This window comes from Aquarana catesbeiana, linkage group LG10 (genome assembly GCF_042186555.1).
Source record: "Aquarana catesbeiana isolate 2022-GZ linkage group LG10, ASM4218655v1, whole genome shotgun sequence".
NCBI classification, from domain to species: Eukaryota; Metazoa; Chordata; class Amphibia; order Anura; family Ranidae; genus Aquarana; species Aquarana catesbeiana.
In genome coordinates this window covers 230,620,347-230,645,586 of record NC_133333.1, presented here as the reverse complement: position 1 = coordinate 230,645,586, position 25,240 = coordinate 230,620,347, and the positions used below count along the sequence as shown (strand labels likewise).

Here is a 25,240-nt window from a genome sequence, read left to right as displayed (position 1 = left end):
TCATCAAGCAAAAAACAAATGACATAGAACAAAAACCAAAGAACATGATTGATGTACTAGGAAGAATCTAAAGAAAAACAAAATGACACCATTTTCAATTTTTGGGGACCAATTTTTTTCTATTTTTTTATGCATTTTAAAAGCAACATTTTGAAGATGCACACTGTGTGTCAACATGTGCTATCTGCCATCAGGGGATATCAATGTACATGTTTTGTGGGTGCAACCCCTTCCTCGTAACTCAAGTAGGTGAGAGGAAGTGGTTTCACCCCCAAAACAGGTCCATTGATCCCCCATGATGGAAGATAGCACATGTTGACATTAGGCATCAAAGAAACACAAGCAGTAAATCAAAATCAAGATTTGATCAGATCAAATTTTTTTTAATATCTTAAATAATTACAAATTTGCTGGCATAGCAATGGCCCCCTACCCATAAAATAATCTACATATTTTTGATGCACTTCACTGGCGCTTTGGGGGGGCAAGCCAGGACAGCCAGTTTCCAGGGCCATCAGTGGATTTTCTGGAAGTCCGGCCTCAGGCCCAACTGAGGCAACATAATTTAGAGCATTTCTCTTCAAAAAGTTGTGAAGTATGCAGCATGCTAGAAGTATGTGGTTAAGTTTGTACTCTGCCATATTAATAGCCATAAGAAACAGGCAGAACCGGCTGGCCATTATCCCAAAGGCATTCTCCACGACTCTTCTGGCCCTGGCCAGCTAGTAATTAAAAACCTTCTTCTCCGGGGTGAGGGTCCTCGGGGGGAATAGCCTCATCAGGTGATCACCCAGACCAAATGCTTCATCAGTGATAAAAACAAATGGGGGTCCTTCCACGTTCTCTTCCACAGGTGGCAATCCCAAGCCACCACTCTGGAGACATCGGTAGAACTTGGTCTGGGCAAAGACTCCACCATCCGACATCCGGCCATTCTTTCCCACATCCACATAGAGAAACTCGTATGTCACCAACACCACCGCCATCAACACAATACTATGAAACCCCTTATAGTTAAAATAGTATGAACCCGAGTGGGGTGGTGGGACAATGTGGACATGCTTCCCATCGATTTTTCCTATGTAGTTGGGAAAGTCCCAACGATGAGCAAATTGGAAAGCCACACTCTGCCATTCTTGTGACGTTGAAGGAAACTGTGGAGTCCAAAAAGAAAAAATAATTATTAGTACTTTTGCACATAACATTGCAAGCAGATTAGACAGAAACATTCTTGGCCAACATCAGTATAACATTTATTTTAAGGAGTATTTAAAGACAAAAATATAAGGTCCACTTATCAGATTCCTCACCCCCTCTGATGGCCCATTGGAAACATTTAAGGGGGAGGGTTATAAATGAGTTTTGGACCCCAAATAAAAGCCTCTGGCACTCTGCCTGAATTTAAGGACAACAATAACATTTGGACACATTTTAGGGGGTGTTTAGGGTAAAGCACTACAATGGAGCTGACAAAATACATTGTTAAGTGACTAGGCTAGGTGTATATGGGCCCAGGATAGCATGCTGGGAGGTTAGTGAAGGTAAATATGCATGAAGGACAAAAAAGGAGCATTTAAAGCTGACAGAATGCATGAGGACAAAGGACATTCACACCATATTACAATCATGGTGATGAAAGAAATACAATACATTAGCATACTTTAAATACATTGAATGTGATGTTAAAGGAGAAAACTTACCCTAATATAGTCCTTCTGCAGGACCTGAATGATGGCAGAACAGGTCTGTGGGATAATGATTCCCAGAGCCTGGGGGGAGATGCCTGTAGAGAACTTGAGGTCCTGTAGACTTCTCCCCGTTGCCAAGTACCGTAATGTGGCGACAAGCCTCTGCTCCGAAGTGATGGCTTGCCACATGCAGGTGTCCTGCTTCATAATATAAGGGGATAGCAAAGCCAACAGACGGTAAAAGGGGTCCCTCATCTGGAGAAAATTTCTGAAATCATCAGGGTTATTCTCCTGGATCTCCCGCAGCAAAGGCATATGAGAGTATTGGTCACGCTGGAGCTACCAATTGGTCCATGAACTCCTCCCCACCCTGTTTATGGACTGGGCTTGGGGCAAAGCAAGAACCCAAACACCAAGCCCCCGCACAGCACGAACTCTACGACGAGCACGTACCCGCAACATGGCTTCAAAATGGTTGGCTGGTCAGAACGAACTAACAGAACACACTGTAGAACAGAAAGGCATGTGAAGAGCGAGCTGAAAATCAGAAATGAGCAGACAAGAAAGCACTGAAAAACAGATACGAACTGACTACACGCACTGAAAACCAGATACAAACCCACAAGCACAAACTGAATAGCAGTAACGGACTGAAAAGCACGAAAGCTGAAAAGCGCAAATCGTCTCTCACCAAACTTCTACTAACACGAGATTAGCAGAAGGAGCCCAAAGGGTGGCACACTGGGTATTGAGTTTCTCTTTTCTAGTCCCGTCGTATGTGTTGCACGTTCTTGATGGTCGGACTCTGTTTGGTATGCATGGTTTATTATGCTTTTTTGCAGTGCCATCACATAGTAATCTAAAGCCCCAGGGCAAACATGCCAAACTGCGATGTTGAGATGTATAAACATTATGTACATGACCTTCCCCACCAGTGTAGCACATTGAGAGAGTGGTCTTGTATTTACACTAGTAATATTTGCATATTTGAGCCATTTTAAAGTTTTTTGGGATTATAGTCTATTCCACTACTAAGGAGAGTATCTTCATACACATTTAATCAGATCAGGATTGAAAAAAATTTCTACCATGAGGGCTCATTCACACCAAACATGTATGAAAATTGATGGGAACTGAAGGGAAAACTGCACAGATTTCACTTGCAGAGACATCAGTTTCACATCAGTTTTCATGCGTGTTGACATCAGTTTTCATGCATGTCAGTTATGTGCCCTGTTCACACCAATGTTAATGCCATGTCAGTTTTTCTCCCATGCAGAAAACTGCATACACGTTGCAGATTCCTGTGCAGAAAAAATCTGCATGTGGTGGTGTGAACAGGGAATGAGGCATTAGCCCCTGGATCACACCATGGTGCAGAGACTCCAGTTTTTCTGCATGCGTTCTGCAGTGGCACAAAAAATAATGGTTCTCTACATGCCCTGTTCATACCACAATATGTGTGGATTTTTTCTGTGCAGAAATCTTAAATGTGTATACAGTTTTCCATGCGGAAAAAAACCTGACATGACATCAACATCGGTGTGAACAGGGCACAGAACTGACACGCATGAAACTTGATGTAAACTGACGTGAAACTGATGTCTCTGCAAGTAAAATCTGCATTCCCTACAACACCCTTACAACACACTTTTTGCTACAGGCAAGCGTATAATAAGGCTTACCTGTATCTACCCTGGATATTTCCAAAACCTGTATGGTTTAGGAGATATTCCCTGTATTTGTATGTGCCGACATCATCGGCACATGCGCACTGAAGCAAATTTAAGCAACAGCACGTATGTGCCGTTGCTTCAAATAGACTGTGCCGTTACCGGTGGCTCCCGCGTGCATGCGCGGGAGTGACCTCATCGCGGCTCTGGCCAATCACACCGCCGGAGCCCGTGATACTTGGAAGTTACTCAGTGATGTCGCCGGGCAGAGCGCTGAAAGAGGGCCGATGCAGGGGCTTCAATCTAAGGTAAGTAATACATAATGAGCTAGTATGCTATTATGCCTTTGTCTTGCAGGTTTTATTATTTTTATTTTTTATCTTGGGTTTACAACCACTTTAAGCTCCCATCATTTTTCACGCACGTATGGTGTGAACGAGCCCTTAGTCTTGCCTCAAGGTTACTTTCTTCTGTGGGCTATGTCACAGTCTTGTGATATTTAACCACACATATTTACCTCTGAGTTCAGCACTTAATTTATTCCTTTGAACATATTTTTACATTTACATATTCATCATCTTTGCTGGATTCCATGATCTCTCATGAACCTACACAGACTATTCATATTATTCCCTTTTTCTCAGTTGGAGATCATTTATTCACTCAAGTTAATCCTGTAAATAGACTCATCCCAATTTATTGTGTTCCTTAGGTTACTTTATCAGCTTGCTTAGATTGTGTTAGTTTTGACCCCCTATCTTACACAATATTTCTGTTAAACATTTGTGTATTGAATATTATTGCTGATAGGAGAGATATTGTATGAGGTCTTAGTGCTTTTTTCCTTCTATGAATTTTGAACCTTTTCTTGTAATTTTTGATTGAGTTTTACGATTGGGATTTAGTACGCAAGTTTATTATCATGGCACAAGCTCCATCTTTGTTACCTAAGTTTTTTCCTGTCTTTTAAGACATTTTTTTTAGCTTTTTCGTACTACATATTTTAAAGTGAACACCAACAACTAAACAACATTAAAAAAATGAATCCTTAAACTTCTACACTTGTTCAATCACATTTTTGAAGCTTCCACATTACCTACAGTATTTCTACTGTTCAGACAGGCGAGCCCCCCCTCCTGAACCATACCAGGCCGCATGCCCCCCCCACGCCAAAGCACATTGTCCCCATGTTGATGGAGAAAAGGACCTCTTCCCAACAACCCTGGGCTGTGGTTCTCTGGGTATGCTATGCAGGCAGGGGGCTTATTGAAATCTGAATGGGTATCGGGTACATCGTACCCCTACCCATTCACCAAAAAAATGTCAAAAAGTAATAACCACAAGAAACTGTTTTTGAAAAGTCCTTTATTAAGAAATAAAGAAATATTGTCCCTCGACGTAAATCAATCATCAATCACAATGCCCGCCGAAACCAAATAAAATAAATAAATTAAAAAGATTTCGCCTCCTGGAAGGCCTCCCGCCGACTACCTGCTCTGCGCTTTGACAGTTCTTATATAGGCAAGGGGTGTGACGTCAGAAGGGGTGGTGCCACCGGGGTGATGTATCCGGGTGGCCCCGCCCCTTGCCTATATAAGAACTGTCAAAGTGCAGAGTCAGCAATCGGCGGGAGGCAATTTTTCGGGTCCGGCGGGTGTCATGATTGACGATGGATTTACATCAAGAGACACTATTTTTTTTTTAATAAAGGATTTGTCAAAAACAGTTTCTTGTGGTTATTACTTTTTGACACTTTTTTGTTAAATGGGTAGGGGTACGATGTACTCGTTACCCATTCACATGGATGAGCCCCCCACCCCAATGCACCCACCCCCCATGTTGAGGGCATGTGGCCTGGTATGATTCAGGAGGGGGCGCTCGTTCCTCCCCTCCCTTTTTTCTGACCTGCTTGGCTGCATACTCGGATAAGGGTCTGGTATGGATTTTAGGGGGGCAACCTATGCCGTTTGTTTTTTTATATTTTGGCATTGAGTTCCTCTTAAAATCCAAACCAGGCCCTTGGTATCTTCTGGGAGGGGGGTTTCCATGACATTTTTTCTTTTTTGTGTTACCAGCACTTTTTTTTATTCAGCTGTCAGCAGGGAAACCCATTGACAGCTAATGACTCATTGGTTGTTACGGACGCAACGGCCCTGCTCCTTAACAACCAGCTTACACTGCACCATGACTGGGCAAAGCTTTGCTTAATCAGGGTGCAGAATGAACTGTGAAAAGCTCAGTGCATTGCAGTGTGTTTGTCGAGGCGAACACCTAGTGAACACTCTTCAAATTTGAGTGTTTGGAGACAGGCCAAACACGCTCAGGTCGAACCTTTGCCCATCCCTACAAAAGGATATGGGACTTAGCCTCTACAAACTAAATCTCCCAGAATATCATGATTTCACTCCTCTCTGGCACAATAATTACCTACCTGAGCTTCTATCTATTCCCAATGTGGATATTTGGGCATCCAAAAGTATATATTTCTTGCTTATGTGCTGTCCTCTGGTAGCCTCAAAATATATGACCTCTTGAAGGAGGAATTCTCTTTACCCAACCACATATTTTTTGGTACCTACGACATACTTCAGGATCAGGAACTTACCTCTGGCTCATTTTATCATCTGCTATGGGTCTTTCATATTATTCAGGGCACAGGTGGTGACATTTGTGCATGACACCATGGGCTCCCCACTGACCCTAGACCTGAGCTTGCTTGAACAATATCCTAATCCAGATATGGATACATAGTTACATAGTAGGTGAGGTTGAAAAAAGACACAGGTCCATCAAGTCCAACCTATGTGTGATTATGTGTCAGTATTACATTGTATATCCCTGTATGTTGCGGTCATTCAGATGCTTATCTAATAGTTTCTTGAAGCTATCGATGCTCCCTGCTGAGACCACCGCCTGTGGAAGGGAATTCCACATCCTTGCCACTCTTACAGTAAATTACCCTCTACGTAGTTTAAGGTTAAACCTCATTTCTTCTCATTTTAATGAGTGGCCACGAGTGGCCACAAGTCTTGTTAAACTCTCTTCTGCAAAAAAGTTTTATTTCTATTGTAGAGTCACCAGTAAGTTCACTAAAATGATTAAATATGAAACCCTATTCCTAGCTAGAAAACTAATTGCGAGAAGTTGTATGAGGGCTGATCCCCCTACACTCAACTCCTGGATTTGTGAAATTAATAATACATTTCCTTATAAGAAGTTTATCTATGTCCATAGAGGCTGCATGTCCAAATACAACAAAATGTGGGATAGATGGTTGTAGTCGTAAGCAACATATGGGTGACTTTGGAATATGTGTTTCTATGCCACATGAAGAATAATGGACCAACTTGTGTACTGCTTTCCCACATGTTATGGTTGACTAATAAAAGGGTCCTTTATTAATGGGCCACGTGCCTTCTATTGGTAAAATTCCATTGACCTTATCACACCTATACTCCACTTCCACTAACTGTTTTTGTACTCAGTTGACATGGATACCATGTTTAGGAGTCAATCTCTTTGTTAGTGATTGCAATATTGTACTACACTGTCCATTGTACTGTATCGTGTTGTACTATTGGGAGATTCTTCCTTCACATGTACTTGGATTTGCCATCTTGTAAACAGTATGTTCTATATAATTTCCCATGTGTGATGATTTAATAAAGATCACATTTTTCAACAACAACAAAAGAAACATAGGCAAAGCTCTTTATGGTCTAGCATCTGTGCTTCAGAAACTCTGAGACTAGATGTTATAGCCATGAAAGATGCTGTTTTCAGGTTTAAGTTCTAAATGTTGTGTAGCGCAGACCCCAAACCAGTCTCGCTGTTTGTCCCAAGTTATATTCCTTACCGGATGCATAGCAGCCAGGCACACAGCAGTTTTCAGTCTCACCATGCAATAACCAGGCAGAAAGTACCTTTTTAGGGTTTCTTGCCTGAAGAACTTAGGGTATAGGATGATCCTTGGGATACTCCAAATCTAGTGTACACTTTAACAGATGACCAGTGGTGTTGGGAGGGGGGGTGAGGGGGGCTGGAGCCCAGAGTGGGTCCCCAAAAAGCCCTGGGTCTCAGGTATGCACAATTCTATTCTTAGCAACGAGCCAGAGCGGGGACAGATCTGACCCCGAGCGCGGCCAAATGACATACCAGGTCCTGCCTTCTGGAGACTGCAGCACCTATGATGGACATCCCACTGGTCCAATGCCGGGACCGCAGGGTGTGCAATGTCTATCATAGGCACTGCAGGCTCTAGAAGGCAGGAATTACAATGCGGCCACCACCGCGCCCTGTCACTGTGAGAAGATCCCCACTCGGCACTCAGGTGGGCGGCTCTCCTCTACTGTCCTGTCATGGCTCTGGCTGCCTGGAGTGCCTGGAGAGCCTGCTGTCCACTGTCTACTCTACTGTGATGAGCACACTACGGCTGAGCTGCAGGAGGAGGTCACGTCACCTGAAGTCTGGTCAGGTAGGTCATTGCGTGTCAGTGTATGTCAGGTGGGTCAGTGTATGTCAGGTAGGTCAGTGTGTATCAGACAGGTCAGTGTATGTCAGGTAGGTCAGTGTATGTCAGGTAGGAAGGTCAGTGTATGTCAGGTAGGTCAGTGCATGTCAGATAGGTCAGTGTAATGGTCAGGTAGGTCAGTGTATGTCAGATAGGTCAGTGTATGTCAGTTAGGTCCGTGTATGTCAGGTAGGTCAGTGTATGTCAGATAGTTCAGTGTATGTCAGGTAGGGATGAGCCGAACACCCCCCTGTTCGGTTCGCACCAGAACATGCGAACAGGAAAAAAGTTTGTTCGAGCACGCGAACACCGTTAAAGTCTATGGGACACGAACATGAATAATCAAAAGTGCTAATTTTAAAGGCTAATATGCAAGTTATTGTCATAAAAAGTGTTTGGGGACTGGGTCCTGCCCCAGGGGACATGGATCAATGCAAAAAAAGTTTTAAAAACGGCCATTTTTTCAGGAGCATTGATTTTAATAATGCTTAAAGTCAAACAATAAAAGTGTAATATCCCTTTAAATTTCGTACCTGGGGGGTGTCTATAGTATGCCTGTAAAGGGGCGCATGTTTCCTGTGTTTAGAACAGTCTGACAGCAAAATTACATTTTGAAGGAAAAAACTCATCTAAAACTACCCGCGGCTATTGCATTGCCGACAATACACATAGAAGTTCATTGATAAAAACGGCATGGGAATTCCCCAAAGGGGAACCCCGAACCAAAATTTAAAAAAAAAAATGACGTGGGAGTCCCCCTAAATTCCATACCAGGCCCTTCAGGTCTGGTATGGATATTAAGGGGAACCCCGGCCAAAATTAAAAAAAAAAAATGACGTGGGGTTCCCCCTAAATTCCATACCAGACCCTTCAGGTCTGGTATGGATTTTAAGGGGAACCCCGCGCCAAAAAAAAAAAAAAAAAACGGCGTGGGGTCCCCCCAAAAATCCATACCAGACCCTTATCCGAGCACGCAACCTGGCAGGCCGCAGGAAAAGAGGGGGGGACGAGAGTGCGGCCCCCCCCTCCTGAACCATACCAGGCCACATGCCCTCAACATTGGGAGGGTGCTTTGGGGTAGCCCCCCAAAACACCTTGTCCCCATGTTGATGAGGACAAGGGCCTCATCCCCACAACCCTGGCCGGTGGTTGTGGGGGTCTGCGGGCGGGGGGCTTATCGGAATCTGGAAGCCCCCTTTAACAAGGGGACCCCCAGATCCCGCCCCCCCCTGTGTGAAATGGTAAGGGGGTACAAAAGTACCCCTACCATTTCACTAAAAAGCTGTCAAAAATGTTAAAAATGACAAGAGACAGTTTTTGACAATTCCTTTATTTAAATGCTTCTTCTTTCTTCTATCTTCCTTCATCTTCTGGTTCTTCTGGTTCTTCTGGCTCTTCTGGTTCTTCCTCCGGCTTTCTCGTCCAGCATCTCCTCCGCGGCGTGTTCTATCTTCTTCTCCTCGGGCCGCTCCGCACCCATGGCATGGGGGGAGGCTCCCGCTCTTCTCTTCGTCTTCATCTTCTTCTCTTCTTCTCTTCTTCTCTTCTTCATTTTCTTCTCCGGGCCGCTCCGCATCCATGCTGGCATGGAGGGAGGCTCCCGCTGTGTGACGGCGCTCCTCGTCTGACAGTTCTTAAATAACGGGGGGCGGGGCCACCCGGTGACCCCACCCACCTCTGACGCACGGGACATGACGGGACTTCCCTGTGGCATTCCCCGTGACGTCACAGGGAAGTCCCGTCAAGTCACCGTGCGTCAGAGGGGGGCGGGGTCACCGGGTGGCCCCGCCCCCGTTATTTAAGAACTGTCAGACGAGGAGCGCCGTCACACAGCGGGAGCCTCCCTCCATGCTAGCATGTGTGAGGAGCGGCCCGGAGAAGAAAATGAAGAAGAGAAGAAAAGAAGAAGAGAAGAGCGGGAGCCTCCCCTCATGCCATGGGTGCGGAGCGGCCCGAGGAGAAGAAGATAGAAGACGCCGCGGAGGAGATGCTGGACGAGAACGCCGGAGGAAGAACCAGAAGAGCCAGAAGAACCAGAAGATGAAGGAAGATAGAAGAAAGAAGAAGTATTTAAATAAAGGAATTGTCAAAAACTGTCTCTTGTCATTTTTAACATTTTTGACAGTTTTTTAGTGAAATGGTAGGGGTAAGTACCCCCTTACCATTTCACACAGGGGGGGGCCGGGATCTGGGGGTCCCCTTGTTAAAGGGGGCTTCCAGATTCCGATAAGCCCCCCGCCCGCAGACCCCCACAACCACCGGCCAGGGTTGTGGGGATGAGGCCCTTGTCCTCATCAACATGGGGACAAGGTGTTTTGGGGGGCCACCCCAAAGCACCCTCCCAATTTTGAGGGCATGTGGCCTGGTACGGTTCAGGAGGGGGGGCGCACTCTCGTCCCCCCCTCTTTTCCTGCGGCCTGCCAGGTTGCGTGCTCGGATAAGGGTCTGGTATGGATTTTTGGGGGGACCCCATGCCGTTTTTTTTTTTTTTTTTTTTGGCGCGAGGTTCCCCTTAAAATCCATACCAGACCTGAAGGGTCTGGTATGGAATTTAGGGGGAACCCCACGTCATTTTTTTTTTTAAATTTTGGCCGGGGTTCCCCTTAATATCCATATCAGACCTGAAGGGCCTGGTATGGAAATTAGGGGGACTCCCACGTCATTTTTTTTTTTTAATTTTGGTTCGGGGTTCCCCTTTGGGGAATTCCCATGCCGTTTTTATCAATGAACTTCTATGTGTATTGTCGGCAATGCAATAGCCGCGGGTAGTTTTAAATGAGTTTTTTCCTTCAAAATGTCATTTTTCTGTCAGACTGTTCTAAACACAGGAAACATGCGCCCCTTTACAGGCATACTATAGACACCCCCCAGGTACAAAATTTAAAGGGATATTACACTTTTATTGTTTGACTTTAAGCATTATTAAAATCACTGCTCCTGAAAAAACGGCCTTTTTAAAACTTTTTTTTGCATTGATCCATGTCCCCTGGGGCAGGACCTGGGTCCCCAAACACTTTTTATGACAATAACTTGCATATTAGCCTTTAAAATTAGCACTTTTGATTTCTCCCATAGACTTTTAAAGGGTGTTCCGCGGCATTCGAATTTGCCGCGAACACCCCAAATTGTTCGCTGTTCGGCGAACTTGCGAACAGCCAATGTTCGAGTCGAACATGAGTTCGACTCGAACTCGAAGCTCATCCCTAATGTCAGGTAGGAAGGTCAATGTATGTCAGGTAGGTCAGTGCACGTCAGGTAGGTCAGTGCACGTCAGGTAGGTCAGTGCACGTCAGGTAGGTAACACACCCCCCTGTGTCGGGCTTGGACTTCGGGCTGAAGCCCCTGGTCTTTTTGCCACCTAGCAATGCCCCTGCAGATGACACACTCTGCTCCACTCTACAGAGGAGCCCAAAACTAAATTTACCTAGACCTATTAGCAACCTAACTAGGAAGGTGCTATAGTTGGTATCTTAAAGAACAACATTCAAATCCCACAATGTTACAAAGCTCTCCTTTTAAGGTCTACTCATCATATAGGCTTTAGAATTACAATTGGATGAAGAGCCTATCTGGTTGCTGAGAATGCTGACAAGGTCAAAATATGAACTCTCAATGTATTGTCCCCTAGATTCATATCCAGACCACTTTAAAGAACTTAAAATTTGCTTTGCACCTGAATTGATTGGACTGAATTTATGTTTTCCTATGTGGTCTATGAATTTGTCCTAGACTCTGAAATAAATGCTTATTAATATAATCATTCTCTAGTAGAGATATCCCCTGAAGGACAATTAAATTTACAAATATATTTTAAAAATATACAAATCTTTATTCACATTTCTCTAAACACAGACCAAATGACAAACACTTAAAACCATTTAAAATAAGATCACTGGAACAGAAATATAGGTCTGGTTCATGGTACAACACCCAATGAAAAGGCACCTCATCCCTAGGTAATGATGAAACAAAGAAGAAAAAATTGAGGGGATTTTTACAGTGCCAAATAAAATAATAAAGAGAGATATATAACAATTTAAAATTGACAAATTGGATTTTATTGTTACACATAAATTGAATAAAAGTACGAAATTCAAGAAAAATTGTTTACAGTAATAACAATGAAATGGTGGTTATAGAGTAGGTAGGTTAAAGCCAAAATCAATAAATACTGCACACTAGCCCAACATGTTTCGCTGATTGCTTCTTCAGGGGATGTGCAATTCAGAGAAAAATTGGCATGAGAAACTAAACAAATAAGAAAAATAAATTATTATAGCAAACGTCATTGTTATTGCAATAAGAATCAAAAAATAATAAATAATAATAATGCTTATGAATGAGCAGGATCTATACTGTGGACTATGCATAGAGGGCCACTCACCCCACAAAAATCTCCACCAAATACACAGGACAAGCGGGCTCAAACAATCCCTCCCAAGCCCCCCCATCACGTGGGAGATGGTCATGTTTGTGGTCATAGATGACAGAAGGATGAGACTATAGAACAAAAAATATTGATGTTGATAAGTAACCTAAAAAATGTTTTTGTCTATATATACTCATGTATCTGGTTAAGAAAAAAGGACGAATGTCTCATACACTAAATACTTACTAATGCCCTGTACACACGGTCAGATTTTCCAACGGAAAATGTGTGATAGGACCTTGTTGTCGGAAATTCCGACCATGTGTGGGCTCCATCACACATTTTCCATTGGAATTTCCAACACACAAAGTTTGAGAGCTTGCTATAAAATTTTCCGACAACAAAATCCGTTGTTGGAAATTCCGATCGTGTGTACACAAATCCGACAGACAAAGTGCCACGCATTCTCTGAATAAATTAAGAGACGAAAGCTATTGGCTACTGCCCCGTTTATAGTCCCGACGTACGTGCTTTACGTCACCGCGTTCAGAACGATTGGATTTTCCGATAACTTTGTATGACCATGTGTATGCAAAACAAGTTTGAGCCAACATTCGTCAGAAAAAATCCATGGACTTTGTTGTGGGAATGTCCGATCAATGTCTGACCGTGTGTACGGGGCATTAGAGTGATATATATATTTTCTTAAAATACATAAAATATGGGGCGCTGTTCAAACAACTTTCAACTGCCCACACAATGTTAAATGCAGGGAGTGATACTGAAAGTAAAAAGAAAAATTAAAAATTTAAGAAAGATATAATAAATTAATACAACCTAGATTGCGGTAGAAATGACCGCCATTTTGTGGTATTTAGTTGAAGAGTAAAATAAATTGAAGCCTTTATATAAAAGAGAGGGGAATATTGATATGGAACTGGGAGATAAAACTAAATAAACAGATGGCTTTGAGATTTTATGTAAAGGACTGTGTCTGCAGTGCAATTGGTTTAAAAAGGTAAGAGTGCCACTTGCTTAGAGGCTTTAACTTATGGACATAGAGATTGCTTGAGTATAATAAAGTGGGGCTTTAGGAAAAAAAATATGATAAATAGTAAGTGGCATAAGGTACAAATGGCTAGCAGTGAAAGGGCTTACCGATGTGACAGACGCCGCTCAATGGAGTCTCACCTTCCGGCTCTGGCTAGATGAATAGCCAGACAAGTCGGTTTTATCTGTCCTCCATCGAACCGGCGTCTGACATCACTGGCTCGATGCAGATGAAGGAACACCAGCATGCATGCGTGAAGCACCAGAGGAGTCCTTCAGACTACAATAACCATGGGGCCCGCAGGTAAGGGAGGAGTCAAGTCCATTCATGATGGATCGTAGAACGGACATAACACCAACCCACCACCAGCGCAGGGACCCATGGGGATGCAGTATAGGTGGAATGAAGCACTGGTGGAAATGTGCTGAGGGCAACGATAACTGTCGCCTTGTAAAAGGGAAGACCATTGGCGCTGCTAGATGTAGAGCGGGCCTGCATTGATTAAATCAATTGCAAGCCCTGGGCGTCCGTATGACCACTGTGTCCATGTCCCTAGTGAGGGGGGAAAAAGGAAGAGGAGAGAACTGGTGCAAATGAATTGGAGGAAACCTAAAGGGGGGCCCCTAGGGCAAGAGGCTGGACCACAGTTCTCCAGCCCGTTTGGGAGCCCAGGCATAGATCCGGCTCACCTTAAATACATATTTGAAATTAGAATAAATGAAATAATTTTACAGATGAAACACATAAACACACCATTGATAAAGCTATAATTGAGTTAAATAATAAGCATAATACAGATTGGATCAAACAAGTATAAATGCAAAATACAAACGAGATAGTAAATAGTATTACTACAACCAAAACCCATTGGCTCGTAGGAAAAAAAAAAGGATAAAGGAAAAGGGGGGCCAGAACATGGAAACCAACCCAGGGAGGGTATGATGTGAAATGCTAACATAGAGTGGAATTAAAGAAAGGGCTTGAAGCTTAGGCTCTCATTGAATCCAGGAAATACTGTAGCTTTAAGATCATATATCCAGCGAGCCTCAAGCTGTAGCAAAGTACAGTCAACACTACCCCCTCTAGAATCTAAGGGGACATGTTCAAGTGCCAAGAATTTAATAAAATGGGGATTAAATTAATGATGCATGCCAACATGTTGGCTAATAGCAGTGTCCATCTTATTTTTCTTGATTGGTTTAATAAGATCTCTGATCCTTTTAAAAAAGTGTCGCTTTGTCTTTCCAATGTAGAAGCCCCCACACTGACACTGGGCTATATAAATAATCCCTGGTGTCTGGCAGGTGACCCTACATTGGATGGAGTGCCATTTACCATTAGGAAGTTTAAATTTAGTTTTGTAATCGACAAATTCACACACATCACAGGTCCCACAGGGGAAGGTACCCCACTCAGTTTAGGTAGTGGATAACGGGATAGTTTCAAAGTGACTGTGGACCAGACGGTCCTTTAAAGATGGGGCTCGTTTAAAGGTTATCTCAGGATGGTCCTTGATATATTTCCTTGCAACAGGAATAACAGGAACAGAGGCCAGTATTTAGTCAGTATTTGTCTAATTTCTTTGTGTTGGCTTGAATAACGAGTAATGACTCTTACTGTGTCGGTTTTAGCAGCCTGTTTGTTGGAAAAGATCAATGTGCTTCTATTCCTTTTGTTAACCCGGTTATATGCTTTTTTGAGACAGGCATGACTATAGCCTCTATTTTTTAGTCTATCATAGAGATCCCTTGCAGCAGTTTGGAAATCAGAGTCCTTGCTGCAGTTTCGTTTCAGCCGTAAGTACTGACTGTAAGGAATGCTTTTGACTAGGAAGATAGGATGAGAACTTTGAGCGTGGAGGATGGTATTTCCAGTGAACGGTTTCCTATATAATGTTGGGTCTAGTTTGCCTTGTGCATCAATTGAAATGACTAGATCCAAAAAACTGATATGGCTCTGACTGCAGTGCATTGTAAACTTTAGATTTAAAATCATTAATTGAAATTATTTGTAGAAATTCATTCAATTCGGGCAGAGTTCCCGACAGAATATAAAGACATTGTCTATATATCGATGCCAGACAATGACTTTATAGTGAAGGTGATTCAAATCCTCTCTAGAGAAAACTTCCTTCTCCCACCCCCCCAGGTACAGGTTTGCATACGATGGGGCACATTTAGTCCCCATCGCAACTCCCTGCACCTGGAGGTAGTGGGTGGAGTCAAATTGAAATACATTATGTTTTAAAATGTAGTCAAGCAATTCCAGTAAAAATTTGTTATATTTAGCAAAGAGGGGTCCCCTTTCATCTTAGTGATGTTTTATCACCTCAATTCCCTTGTCATGGGGAATAGCATTGTAGAGACTTTCTACATCAAGGGCTACGACCCAGGTGTTGGGAGGAAGGGAAATACCTTCAATAGTTCTGAGAAGATCAATCGTATCTTTGATATACGAGAAAAGTGAGGTGATATGGGGTTGGAGATAGCAGTCTACTAGAGAACTAGCATTTTCTGTGAGGCTGTAACAGCCAGAGATTATGGGACGCCCCGGAGGTTCAATTAGGGATTTGTGCACCTTTGATAGTGCGTAGAAAGTAGGGATTTTAGGGTCCTTCGTATTCAAAAAGTTATAGGTATTTTGATCAATAACCCCTTGACGATAAGCCCTAAAAATAATGGCACGGTATTGTATATTGAAGTTATCAATGACTGTTTTTGAGATAGGGCGATACCAGTTGCGATTCATTAGGATTTTTTTGCACATGATTACATATTGGGAAATCCCTATAATAACCAGGCTTCCGCCCTTGTTGGAAGGCTTTATTATTAATTCCGAGTTGGATTGTAGTGATTTTTTTTTTTTTTTTTAATCAAAAAGGTTTTTATTGAACATTTTAAGTAAATACATCTTCCGGTGTACAATTTTCTACATTTCAGTGTCATATTCATACAATGTAAAGCATAGGTTCTTATAGTATTACTACATAGCCCTCTAATTTTTCATTATACCATGTCAAAAATATATTTAACTCCCAACATCCTTCCAATACGCATGTATTGTACCTCCTTTCCATTTTCCATTTTCCATTAACTTATTTATCTAAGGACCCTGTAAGAGCCTTGTCATGACTAGTTCTCTCGGACTAAGTCCAGGCGTGTCTAACCAACTTGACCAAATGCGTTCAAACCTATGTGGGGAGCCTCTATGTTGATATATGTATTTTTCCATAATTAGAGTTTTACCCATATGTGTTATCCACATTTTGACAGAGGGCGGTACTGCAGACTTCCATGCCATTAGTATAAGTTTTCTAGCTTGAAATAAAGCCCTGGAGAAAGCCACTTTAGTTTGTTCCTCTGGGATTACCTCATCCAGAACCCCCAACAAACAATGTATAGGATCTACCGGTACCGTCGTTTGGAACACTCCATTTAGTGTATTAATCACCTCATGCCAGTACCGATGGAGTTTCGGACACCGCCACAGAAGATGTATAAGATCCGCACTGTGCTGCCGACATCGGCAGCACGTGGGGTCCGCCACTCTGCCCATCCTGTGCAACTTGGATGGAGTGTAGTGCACTCTAAGTATTATATAAAGTTGGGACACTTTTTGCGCAACATTAAGGGAACACGTGGGTATGGCCTGCAGCGCCTCCTCCCATTGATCCTCAGTTATGTGACCCAGGTCCCTTCTCCATGCATCAATTGCCTTACATGGGTAAGCACCTAAGTACTTGGCAAGTAGCATCTGGTAACACATGGAAATAATTCCCTTTAGTTACACTGGATGACTGCAACACATGGAACACTGGCGTGGGACAAAGTTCCCACTCACCTGCGTCTCCCTGCGCTGCAGTACATAGTACATAGTACATAGTACATAGTACATAGTGTCTGGGAGCCCAAATATGTTCTGCAGTTCTGTAAAGGGCATCAGTTTACCATGTTTAAATATGTGAGAAAGCATGGTCACTCCGTGGGCCTTCCATCTGGGCTCACACTGTAACTTAGCCAGTTCCACATAGGTGCGATTTCCCCATATTGGGCTGTATTCTGTAAATCCCTGCACCCCTTGTATTTGTCTACTTTTTTTCCATATTTTCTGCACCAGGGATAGTGTCGGAGTTGTTTTGTTAGATTTCGCAAATATTTGTGCCTCTAGACCCAAAGGAAAGGTCTCAGCGCCCGTAGCAAAAAGCATCAATCGCGCTGCTGAGCCCATTGGTTCATGCGTCATAGATCCCACAAGGTGTTGCAACTGCGCCGCAATATAGTATAGCCAAGGGTTGGGGACCGCCAACCCTCCGCCATCCTTTGGATACTGCAACTGCTCTATCCGGACTCTGGGTGCTTTGTTGTGCCATAGCAGTCGTCGAAAAAGGGTATTGACTACTCTGAAAATTTTTAAATGTATCACTACTGGTGAGTTGTGAAGGAAATATAATAGCTGGGGCATTAAAATCATTTTAATGAGATTTGCCATACCCGCTAGTGACATCATTAAGTTGTTCCATGTGTTTATTTTTTCTCGAAAGCGGGATAGCAATGGGAATATGTTTAAAGAGCAGAAATCCCCAACACATGGGGATATCTGGACGCACAGGTATTTAAATCCAGTGGTGGTTGGAATGGGGCAAGAGTCAGGCAGACTCACATCCCGGCTCTCGTCTAGCATCATCAGGGCCGATTTGGACCAATTTATAGTCAGGCCCGAGAAATGTCCAAATTGCTCTATTATATCCATTACCCCCAGTAGTGATTGACTAGTGTCTCCCAGGAATAGCAGCATGTCATCCGCATATAACATGAGCTTTTCATGCAAGTCACCATACCTGAATCCGACTATCCGTGGACTGTCCCTTATTTGAGCCGCCAGAGGTTCTATAGTGATTGCGAAGAGCAGGGGGGACAGCGGGCAACCCTGCCTCATCCCCCTACCCAGAGCAAAAGCGTCTGACATCCTGTTCGCTATTCTAATGTTGGCCTGAGGGGCCGCATACAGCAGTTTTGTCCATGCTACAAACCGCCGTCCAAAGCCAAATTTGTCCAGTGTCGCCCATAAGTATCTCCAGCTAACGCTGTCAAACGCCTTATTGGCGTCTAGGGATAAAAGAGCTCTGTGTCCCTCATTGTCAGCCTGTATTTGCATATTCAAGTATAGCCTTCGAAGATTTGTAGCTGTGGACTTCTGCGGCATAAAGCCAGCCTGGTCTGGGTGTATGATTGAGGATATTATGCCATTGACCCGAGTTGCCAGGACCTTGGCAAGGATCTTTACATCACTTTGGAGTAGAGATATGGGCCTGTACGAACCCGGGTCCACAGGATCCTTCCCCGGCTTAAGCAGTAAAATCACATTTGCTCTGGTCATGGAGTCCGGCAATCTACCCCTATCTAGGCTAGTATTGAAAACCTTTAGTAGTTCAGGCAACAGTTTTTCTCCATACTGAGAGTATACCTCCATTGGGAGACCATCCTCCCCTGGCGCCTTACAGTTAGGGAAAGAACTCACCGCCACCTGGAGCTCCTCTATAGTTATTGGAGCGTCCAGTTGTCGTCTCGCCTCAACAGACAGTGTGGGTAGATTTATGTTAGCCATAAAAGCATTGAGATCATCATCAGAGTAGGTCTCTCTAGATTTCTATAGATCCCTATAAAAATTTGCCAGCTCAGAGATGATATCATCTGGAGCATTAACTATCCTGCCATTGGCAGCTCGTATGGCTCCTATAGCCGGTGATTGTTGTTGTGATTTTGCAATTTTTGCTAATAGGCGGCCTGTCTTTTCCCCCTCCTCATAAAACGCCAATTTCGAAAAAAATCTCTTACGTTCTGCAGCGGAGGATCGCACGCGGTCTAAGGAATCCTGAGCCGCGATCCATGCCTCCCTTGCAGAGTCAGTGGGATCATTCACAAATGCCAACTCTAGTTGACTCACCAAGTCCTCCGCCTGCTCTAGCAGGACCAAGGTATTTTGTTTAACCACATTTATTTCCTGAATAAATATTCCTTTACAATATGCTTTAAGCTGTTCCCATTTATACAGGATATCTGTGTGCTGTCTATGTATTCTAAGAAATTTATGGATCTGAGCCTCTATCTGTTCATGCGAAGTAAATAGTTTAAGCCAGAAGGCATTTAGTTTCCATGGGGCCTTAGATAATAGACTGGAGGTCTGCGCATTCAGCCATATGACTAGTGGGGAATGATCAGACACCCCCCGTGGGTAGTACTCCACCCTCGAGGTGTATCCCACCATATCTTGAGTGCCGACACAGAGGTCTACACGGGACAGAGAGCCATGTGTCTTGGAGAAACATGAAAACTGCCTATGGTTTGGGTAACGAACCCGCCACAGGTCAGTCCATCCTATTTCCATTAAGAGACAGCTAAGGGCAGTTCCCCGACCTCCCCTGGGTGGAACCATAGGAGGGTGCCTGTCCATTCTTGGGTCCAGGCAGCAGTTAAAGTCCCCCATAATTAATATTGGAATGTCAGGTTTATTAATCACATATGAAACCAGTAGCTGCAACACTTCCCTCGAGAACGGGGGTGGTATATATATAAATGCCAGAATCATGGTAATTGTATATATTTTGCAATGGAGAAATATAAATCTGCCGGATATATCTATCAGAGAGTCTAGCTCTTGGTATGCTATGGCCTTGTGTATCAGTACACTTACTCCACGGGAAAAAGCAGAGTATGTGGAATGATATGCCTTCCCCACCCATGCATACTGCAGAAAGCTAACCGTATTGTCCTGCAGGTGGGTCTCCTGCAGGCCAATGATGGCGGGGTGGATCCTGCGCATAACTGTAGATATCATTGTTCTCTTCAAAGGATCATTTACCCCCCGCACATTCCAAGACATTATAGGTGTGCTAGCCATACCAAATCATTGTGAATTAATCTATGCATATAACACATTCCAGCATCCTCATATACATTTCCCTTTACGCCCCTGATGTGTGCTGTGTTGAGTTCAGATGTGGTCGTCACTTGACTTAGCACCTTATGGGCCATGTGAAAGAGACCCGTACACCGGAGATGTAGTAGAAAACTGATAAACAAACATCTGCGCCACTGCGCTTTCCTGCGATTACGCTGTTGAATCGATAAGTGAGTTACAGTCAGTGTTCCTGTAATTTCTAACTTGGTGTAGTAAAAGATTCCCAGCATCCACAGGTTTTGATCATTAACCTTCAACTTTTTGCCAACAGGGCAAACATATCTGTGCCACAGCAACCTAAACAGTAGGTTGAAAGTGCACATTGCACTGACTTGCACGCCAAGTAGGCGGTTAAACTTATGAGTGTTCAAACACATATTGCAATTAAACTGCCATTCGCTGATGGTGACATTTTTATCATGAGTCCTCTTTGAACTTTGTAAGACTGCACAAGTGATGGGGCGCCCGTCCTGCCCGATTAGTGTGGATTTGACTACGTCATCCGTCTCCATTTTCCCTTCGTGGTCTTCGGAGGCCCTGCTCATTGCGGTCTAGCCATTCCGCTGCATCTTGGGCATTTTCAAAGAAGTGATTTTGATCTCCTGCTGTAACGCGCAGCTTGGCCGGAAAAAGCATGGCGTACTTTAACTGTAAACGTTGCAGCCTTTTCTTGACATCCATGAATTTAGACCTTTTTCGCTGCACTTCTGCGGAAAAGTCCGGGTAGAAGGATATTTTAGCTCCATTAAAGTGTATTACTCCCTTTTCTCTGGCCAATCGAAGCACCACCTCACGATCCCTGTAATTCAGGAGTCTGGCAAGCACTGACCTCGGGGGACTGCCGGGTGGAAGAGGACGCGGCGGCACCCGATGTGCCCTTTCCACCGCGTATAGGGGTGAGAACACCTCTTTCCCAAAGATTTCCTGCAGCCAGCCTTCAACAAAATTAGTGGGGTCCCTGCCCTCCACCTTCTCGGGGAGCCCCACAATACGAACGTTGTTGCGTCTCAGGCAGTTCTCGATGTCATCTGTTTTATTAAATGCCTGGTGGGCCTGCTGAGCTGCCACCCTCACTTCTCTGTTCAGGTGAGGCATGTGATCCTCCATGTCGCTCACTCTCCCTTCTACTGCAGTGGTTCTCTCTCTGATTTTTTGCAAATCATGGCGTAGCAGAGAGACTGTCTCCCACAGGCCCCCAAATTTCTCTTTGAGATCATCCACCGATGCTGTGCATTTATGAACAGCCTGCAGAATATCACTCAGTGATGGTTGGGGACTGTCCTCTGTCTGCATATCAAACAAGGCAGGCATAGGATCAGGAACAGATTCTATGGATTCAGTGTCTTCCAGCCTGTCTGCACTATCTCTGTCTGCCTGCATCACTGACACTGTTGTGTGCTATGAATCAGCCTGTGTAACTTCCAGGGTTCCTGCCATTTTCTGAGCATAATATATCATGTCTTTAGGCTGGTCTTTTGTTTTAGGGAGTTTAGGTAGCTTACCCCCGTGCTCCGGTTTCTTGTCCTGGCCGCGTGGAGTCCTCTGTGGCTGAGGATGCCCGGCGCCATCTTGGAATTCCTGGGAGGCCGAAGCTGCGGCGTCTCCTCGGTTCCCCCGGCTCATCATACCCGTTCTAGTTGCCGTTTTAGGGTCTGCCGGCTTCTAGTGACTGTTAGGGGTCGGTTCCGTGCGTTTGCGGGCGCTGTGTGTGGCGAGGATAGGATTCTCTGTAGGATCAACAGTGGGAGCTCCGTCGAACACGACTGTTCACATGCCCTGCTAGGCCACGCCCCCCGGATTGTAGTGATTTGATAGCGCCTTTTTGTTGTAAAGTCAAGTTGGAGGACACCGTAGAGGGAAACTTAAACGGCGCTGTCAATCACTGGCGTATCCTTCCCGCCTCCTCAATCCTTCAGACCTAAATCTAGGCTTTTTTCACTCTTGAATACGAATCCCAATATTTGGGCATTCATTCAACAAACCTCTAGGGAGATTGAAACATTTAAGGTTCCCTCTACGGTGTTCTCCAGAGTGCTCAGGACCTCAGGCTGGGCCGAAGGTTTACCTTCCAACAAGACAATGACCCTAAGCACACAGCTAAAATTACCAAGGAGTGGCTTCACAACAACTCTGTGACTGTTATTGAATGGCCCAGCCAGAGCCCTGACTTAAACCCAATTGAGCATCTCTGGAGAGACCTAAAAATGGCTGTCCACCAACGTTTACCATCCAACCTGACAGAACTGGAGAGGATCTGCAGGAATGGCAGAGGATCCCCAAATCCAGGTGTGAAAAACTTGTTGCATCTTTCCCAAAAAGACTCATGGCTGTATTAGATGAAAAGGGTACTTCTACTAAATACTGAGCAAAGGGTCTGAATACTTAGGAACATATGATATTTCAGTTTTTCTTTTTTAATAAATCTGCAAAAATGTCAACAATTCTGTGTTTTTCTGCCAATATGGGGTGCTGTGTGTACATTCATGAGGAAAAAAATGAATTTAAATGATTTTAGCAAATGGCTGCAATATAACAAAGAGTGAAAAATTTAAGGGGGTCTGAATACTTTCCATCCCCACTGTATATATGTATCAAATACACTGCCACTAACTGAATAACCTGCCTGCTTAATCTAAATCAAGCTAGCTCTCTGTTCACGCCAACAACACTACACAGGGCAGCCGTGTAGGCAGCCTTATATAGTGTGAGGCGTGGACTTAGTCCCCCTGACCCATGATTGGCCAAAGGCACCCTGCCTTTGGCCAGTTATGGCTCTCTCAGCAGGTCAGGTGCATGCTTTGGCCAATCATCATACAGCAATGCACTGCGATCTCACAGTGCATTATGGGGGCATTCCATGGTGCTCAAATTTTCCGCGAATGCCCCATAATGTTCGCTGTTTGGCGAACGGGCGAACACCCAATGTTTGAGTCGAACTTACAGTATATTTGACCCGAACATCAAGCTCATCCCTATTCCTAGCCTGTAACGGTCTGTTGCTAAACTAACTAAAGACTGTTAGTTCCCCCAAGTAGTGAACCAGCAGGAGCTACACAAGGGAACCAAGTTTGTGCAGGTGGAAGGAAGAAGAGAAATCTGTAAATAGGGAGGAAGTTGTCCCTGGTTTTAATTGTTGAATATTTTCAAGTTGGGTATCCATAATCCCTTACCTAGGGCCATCTTAATATAAGGGCACTCCTGGGATGTGCCCAGGGGCCCGAGGTGCATGGGGCCCCACGATAATCTTGCATTACGTCATACTTGCCAACTGTCCCAGATTTGGGACAGTCGTGCTTTTTACTAAACTGTCCCAAGATGGCCGTGTCCTGGGAAGCGTCCCAGAACCTATACTGTGCCCTCCTGATCCTAATATTGTGTCCTCCTGACCCCTCCTGTACTGTGCCCTTCTGCATTCCCCACTGTACTGTGCCCTTTGTGTTGATTTAATCTTTGATTTATGGAATGTTTTCCTTTTTGTAAAATCGATTTTATTTAAAGTACTAATGAATATATGTTTTATTCTATGAACTATTTATACTTTATTTCTTGAAAAAACTTTGCCCAGGGGCACATGATGCTATTAAGTCGACCCTGCCCTTACCCCATCCAAGTTATCATCCCCTAATAAAACAACAAAAAACAAGCCAAAGGTCTAATTACTGTGCCTGGATGCGAGAAGGAAATGCTGTGTGACTGGCTGTGCAGTAGTGGGGAACCCTGCCATTAGCAACTCCTACAGGGGTAGTGCTACACTAGTATGACAATTTTATTTTAACTTGTCAAATTACAGTCTAACTGAATTTTGGCAGAATTGCTTATCACACCACATCACTTTATATTGAAATATTTCCTGTAATGTCCATATTATGTTTTTTTTTCTTTCAGAGATCAACTTCAGGAGAAAGAAATGCGCCTAAGGTCATCCATCATGCAGATTTTGAAATGTGATTTTGGACAGGAAAACATATCTTCTCCAGTGCTACTACCACTTGCTAATTGTATTATCAGTATGTGGATACTGGAAGTTATCAGTAAAAATGAAGATGAATACTTGAAGAATCTGGAGAAGATCATAAAGCTTCTAAAACCCGGAGGCCAACTGCTACTTATTGCGGTATTAGATACAACTTACTGGTTTGCTGGAGCAGAACGGTTCCATTGTTTTAAATGTAATGAGGAGTTTGTGAAAAACGCCTTTGGTAAGCTGGGTTTAAGCATTGATTACTATTCAGTGCAAAGGAGATGCAATGTCAGTGATATCATTGATTATAAAGCTATGCTATTCATTGTAGGACGCAAAGGGGAGTAGATGATTGGAGCCAAATAGAGCCAAATAGAATTATGTAATGACCTACTAATGGCAGTCAGAAATCACAGCAGTTGCGCTAAAGTCAGCAATGTTATTTTGCATTAATCTGTGTTAAATTGTGTTAACAAATATCGCTATCCTAATAAAGATCATTCAGAATATAAATGTGTGTTGACTTGTCTTAGGGCAATATTGTAAACCTTTTATGTGTACAATATATCTTTTTATCTATTTATTGATAACCAACGCATTTCAGGACATTTACTGTGTGCCTTTCATCAGAATATGGATAAAGATTATATAAAAATACAATATTTTAGATACAGTGTATGGATAATACATTAGAAAACATAAAAAAATTTACATTATCAGGTTCAATACCTAAACATTATTAAAAGTTTGTGAGGAGAAAAAATATAGAAGAGATTAAATTGATAAGTGTTGTACAGGACGGCAGGGATGGGTCCTGGCTGGCAGCTATATTTCCCCACTATTTGGGTTGTGGTCCCTTTAACCACTTGCTTACTGGGCACTTTTACCCCCTTCCTGCCCAGGCCAATTTTCAGCTTTCAGCGCTGTCACACTTTGAATGACAATTCAGCGCGGTCATGCTACACTTTGCCCATATGACATTCTTATCATTTTTTTCACACAAATAGAGTCTTTTGGTGGTATTTAATCAC

General features: G+C 43.6%; 1 protein-coding gene across 1 annotated transcript in view; it reads left to right on the top strand.

Annotated features, from left to right (window-relative positions):
* Nucleotides 1–24,697, top strand: part of LOC141111262 (indolethylamine N-methyltransferase-like) — a 61,420-nt gene extending 36,723 nt beyond the window's left edge. Inside the window, exon 3 of the mRNA XM_073603405.1 lies at nucleotides 24,134–24,697. Coding sequence (XP_073459506.1) covers nucleotides 24,134–24,557 — 424 coding nt within the window. The 3' untranslated portion in view covers nucleotides 24,558–24,697. The remainder of the gene's footprint in view (nucleotides 1–24,133) is intronic.
* Nucleotides 24,698–25,240: the final 543 nt, after the last annotated feature.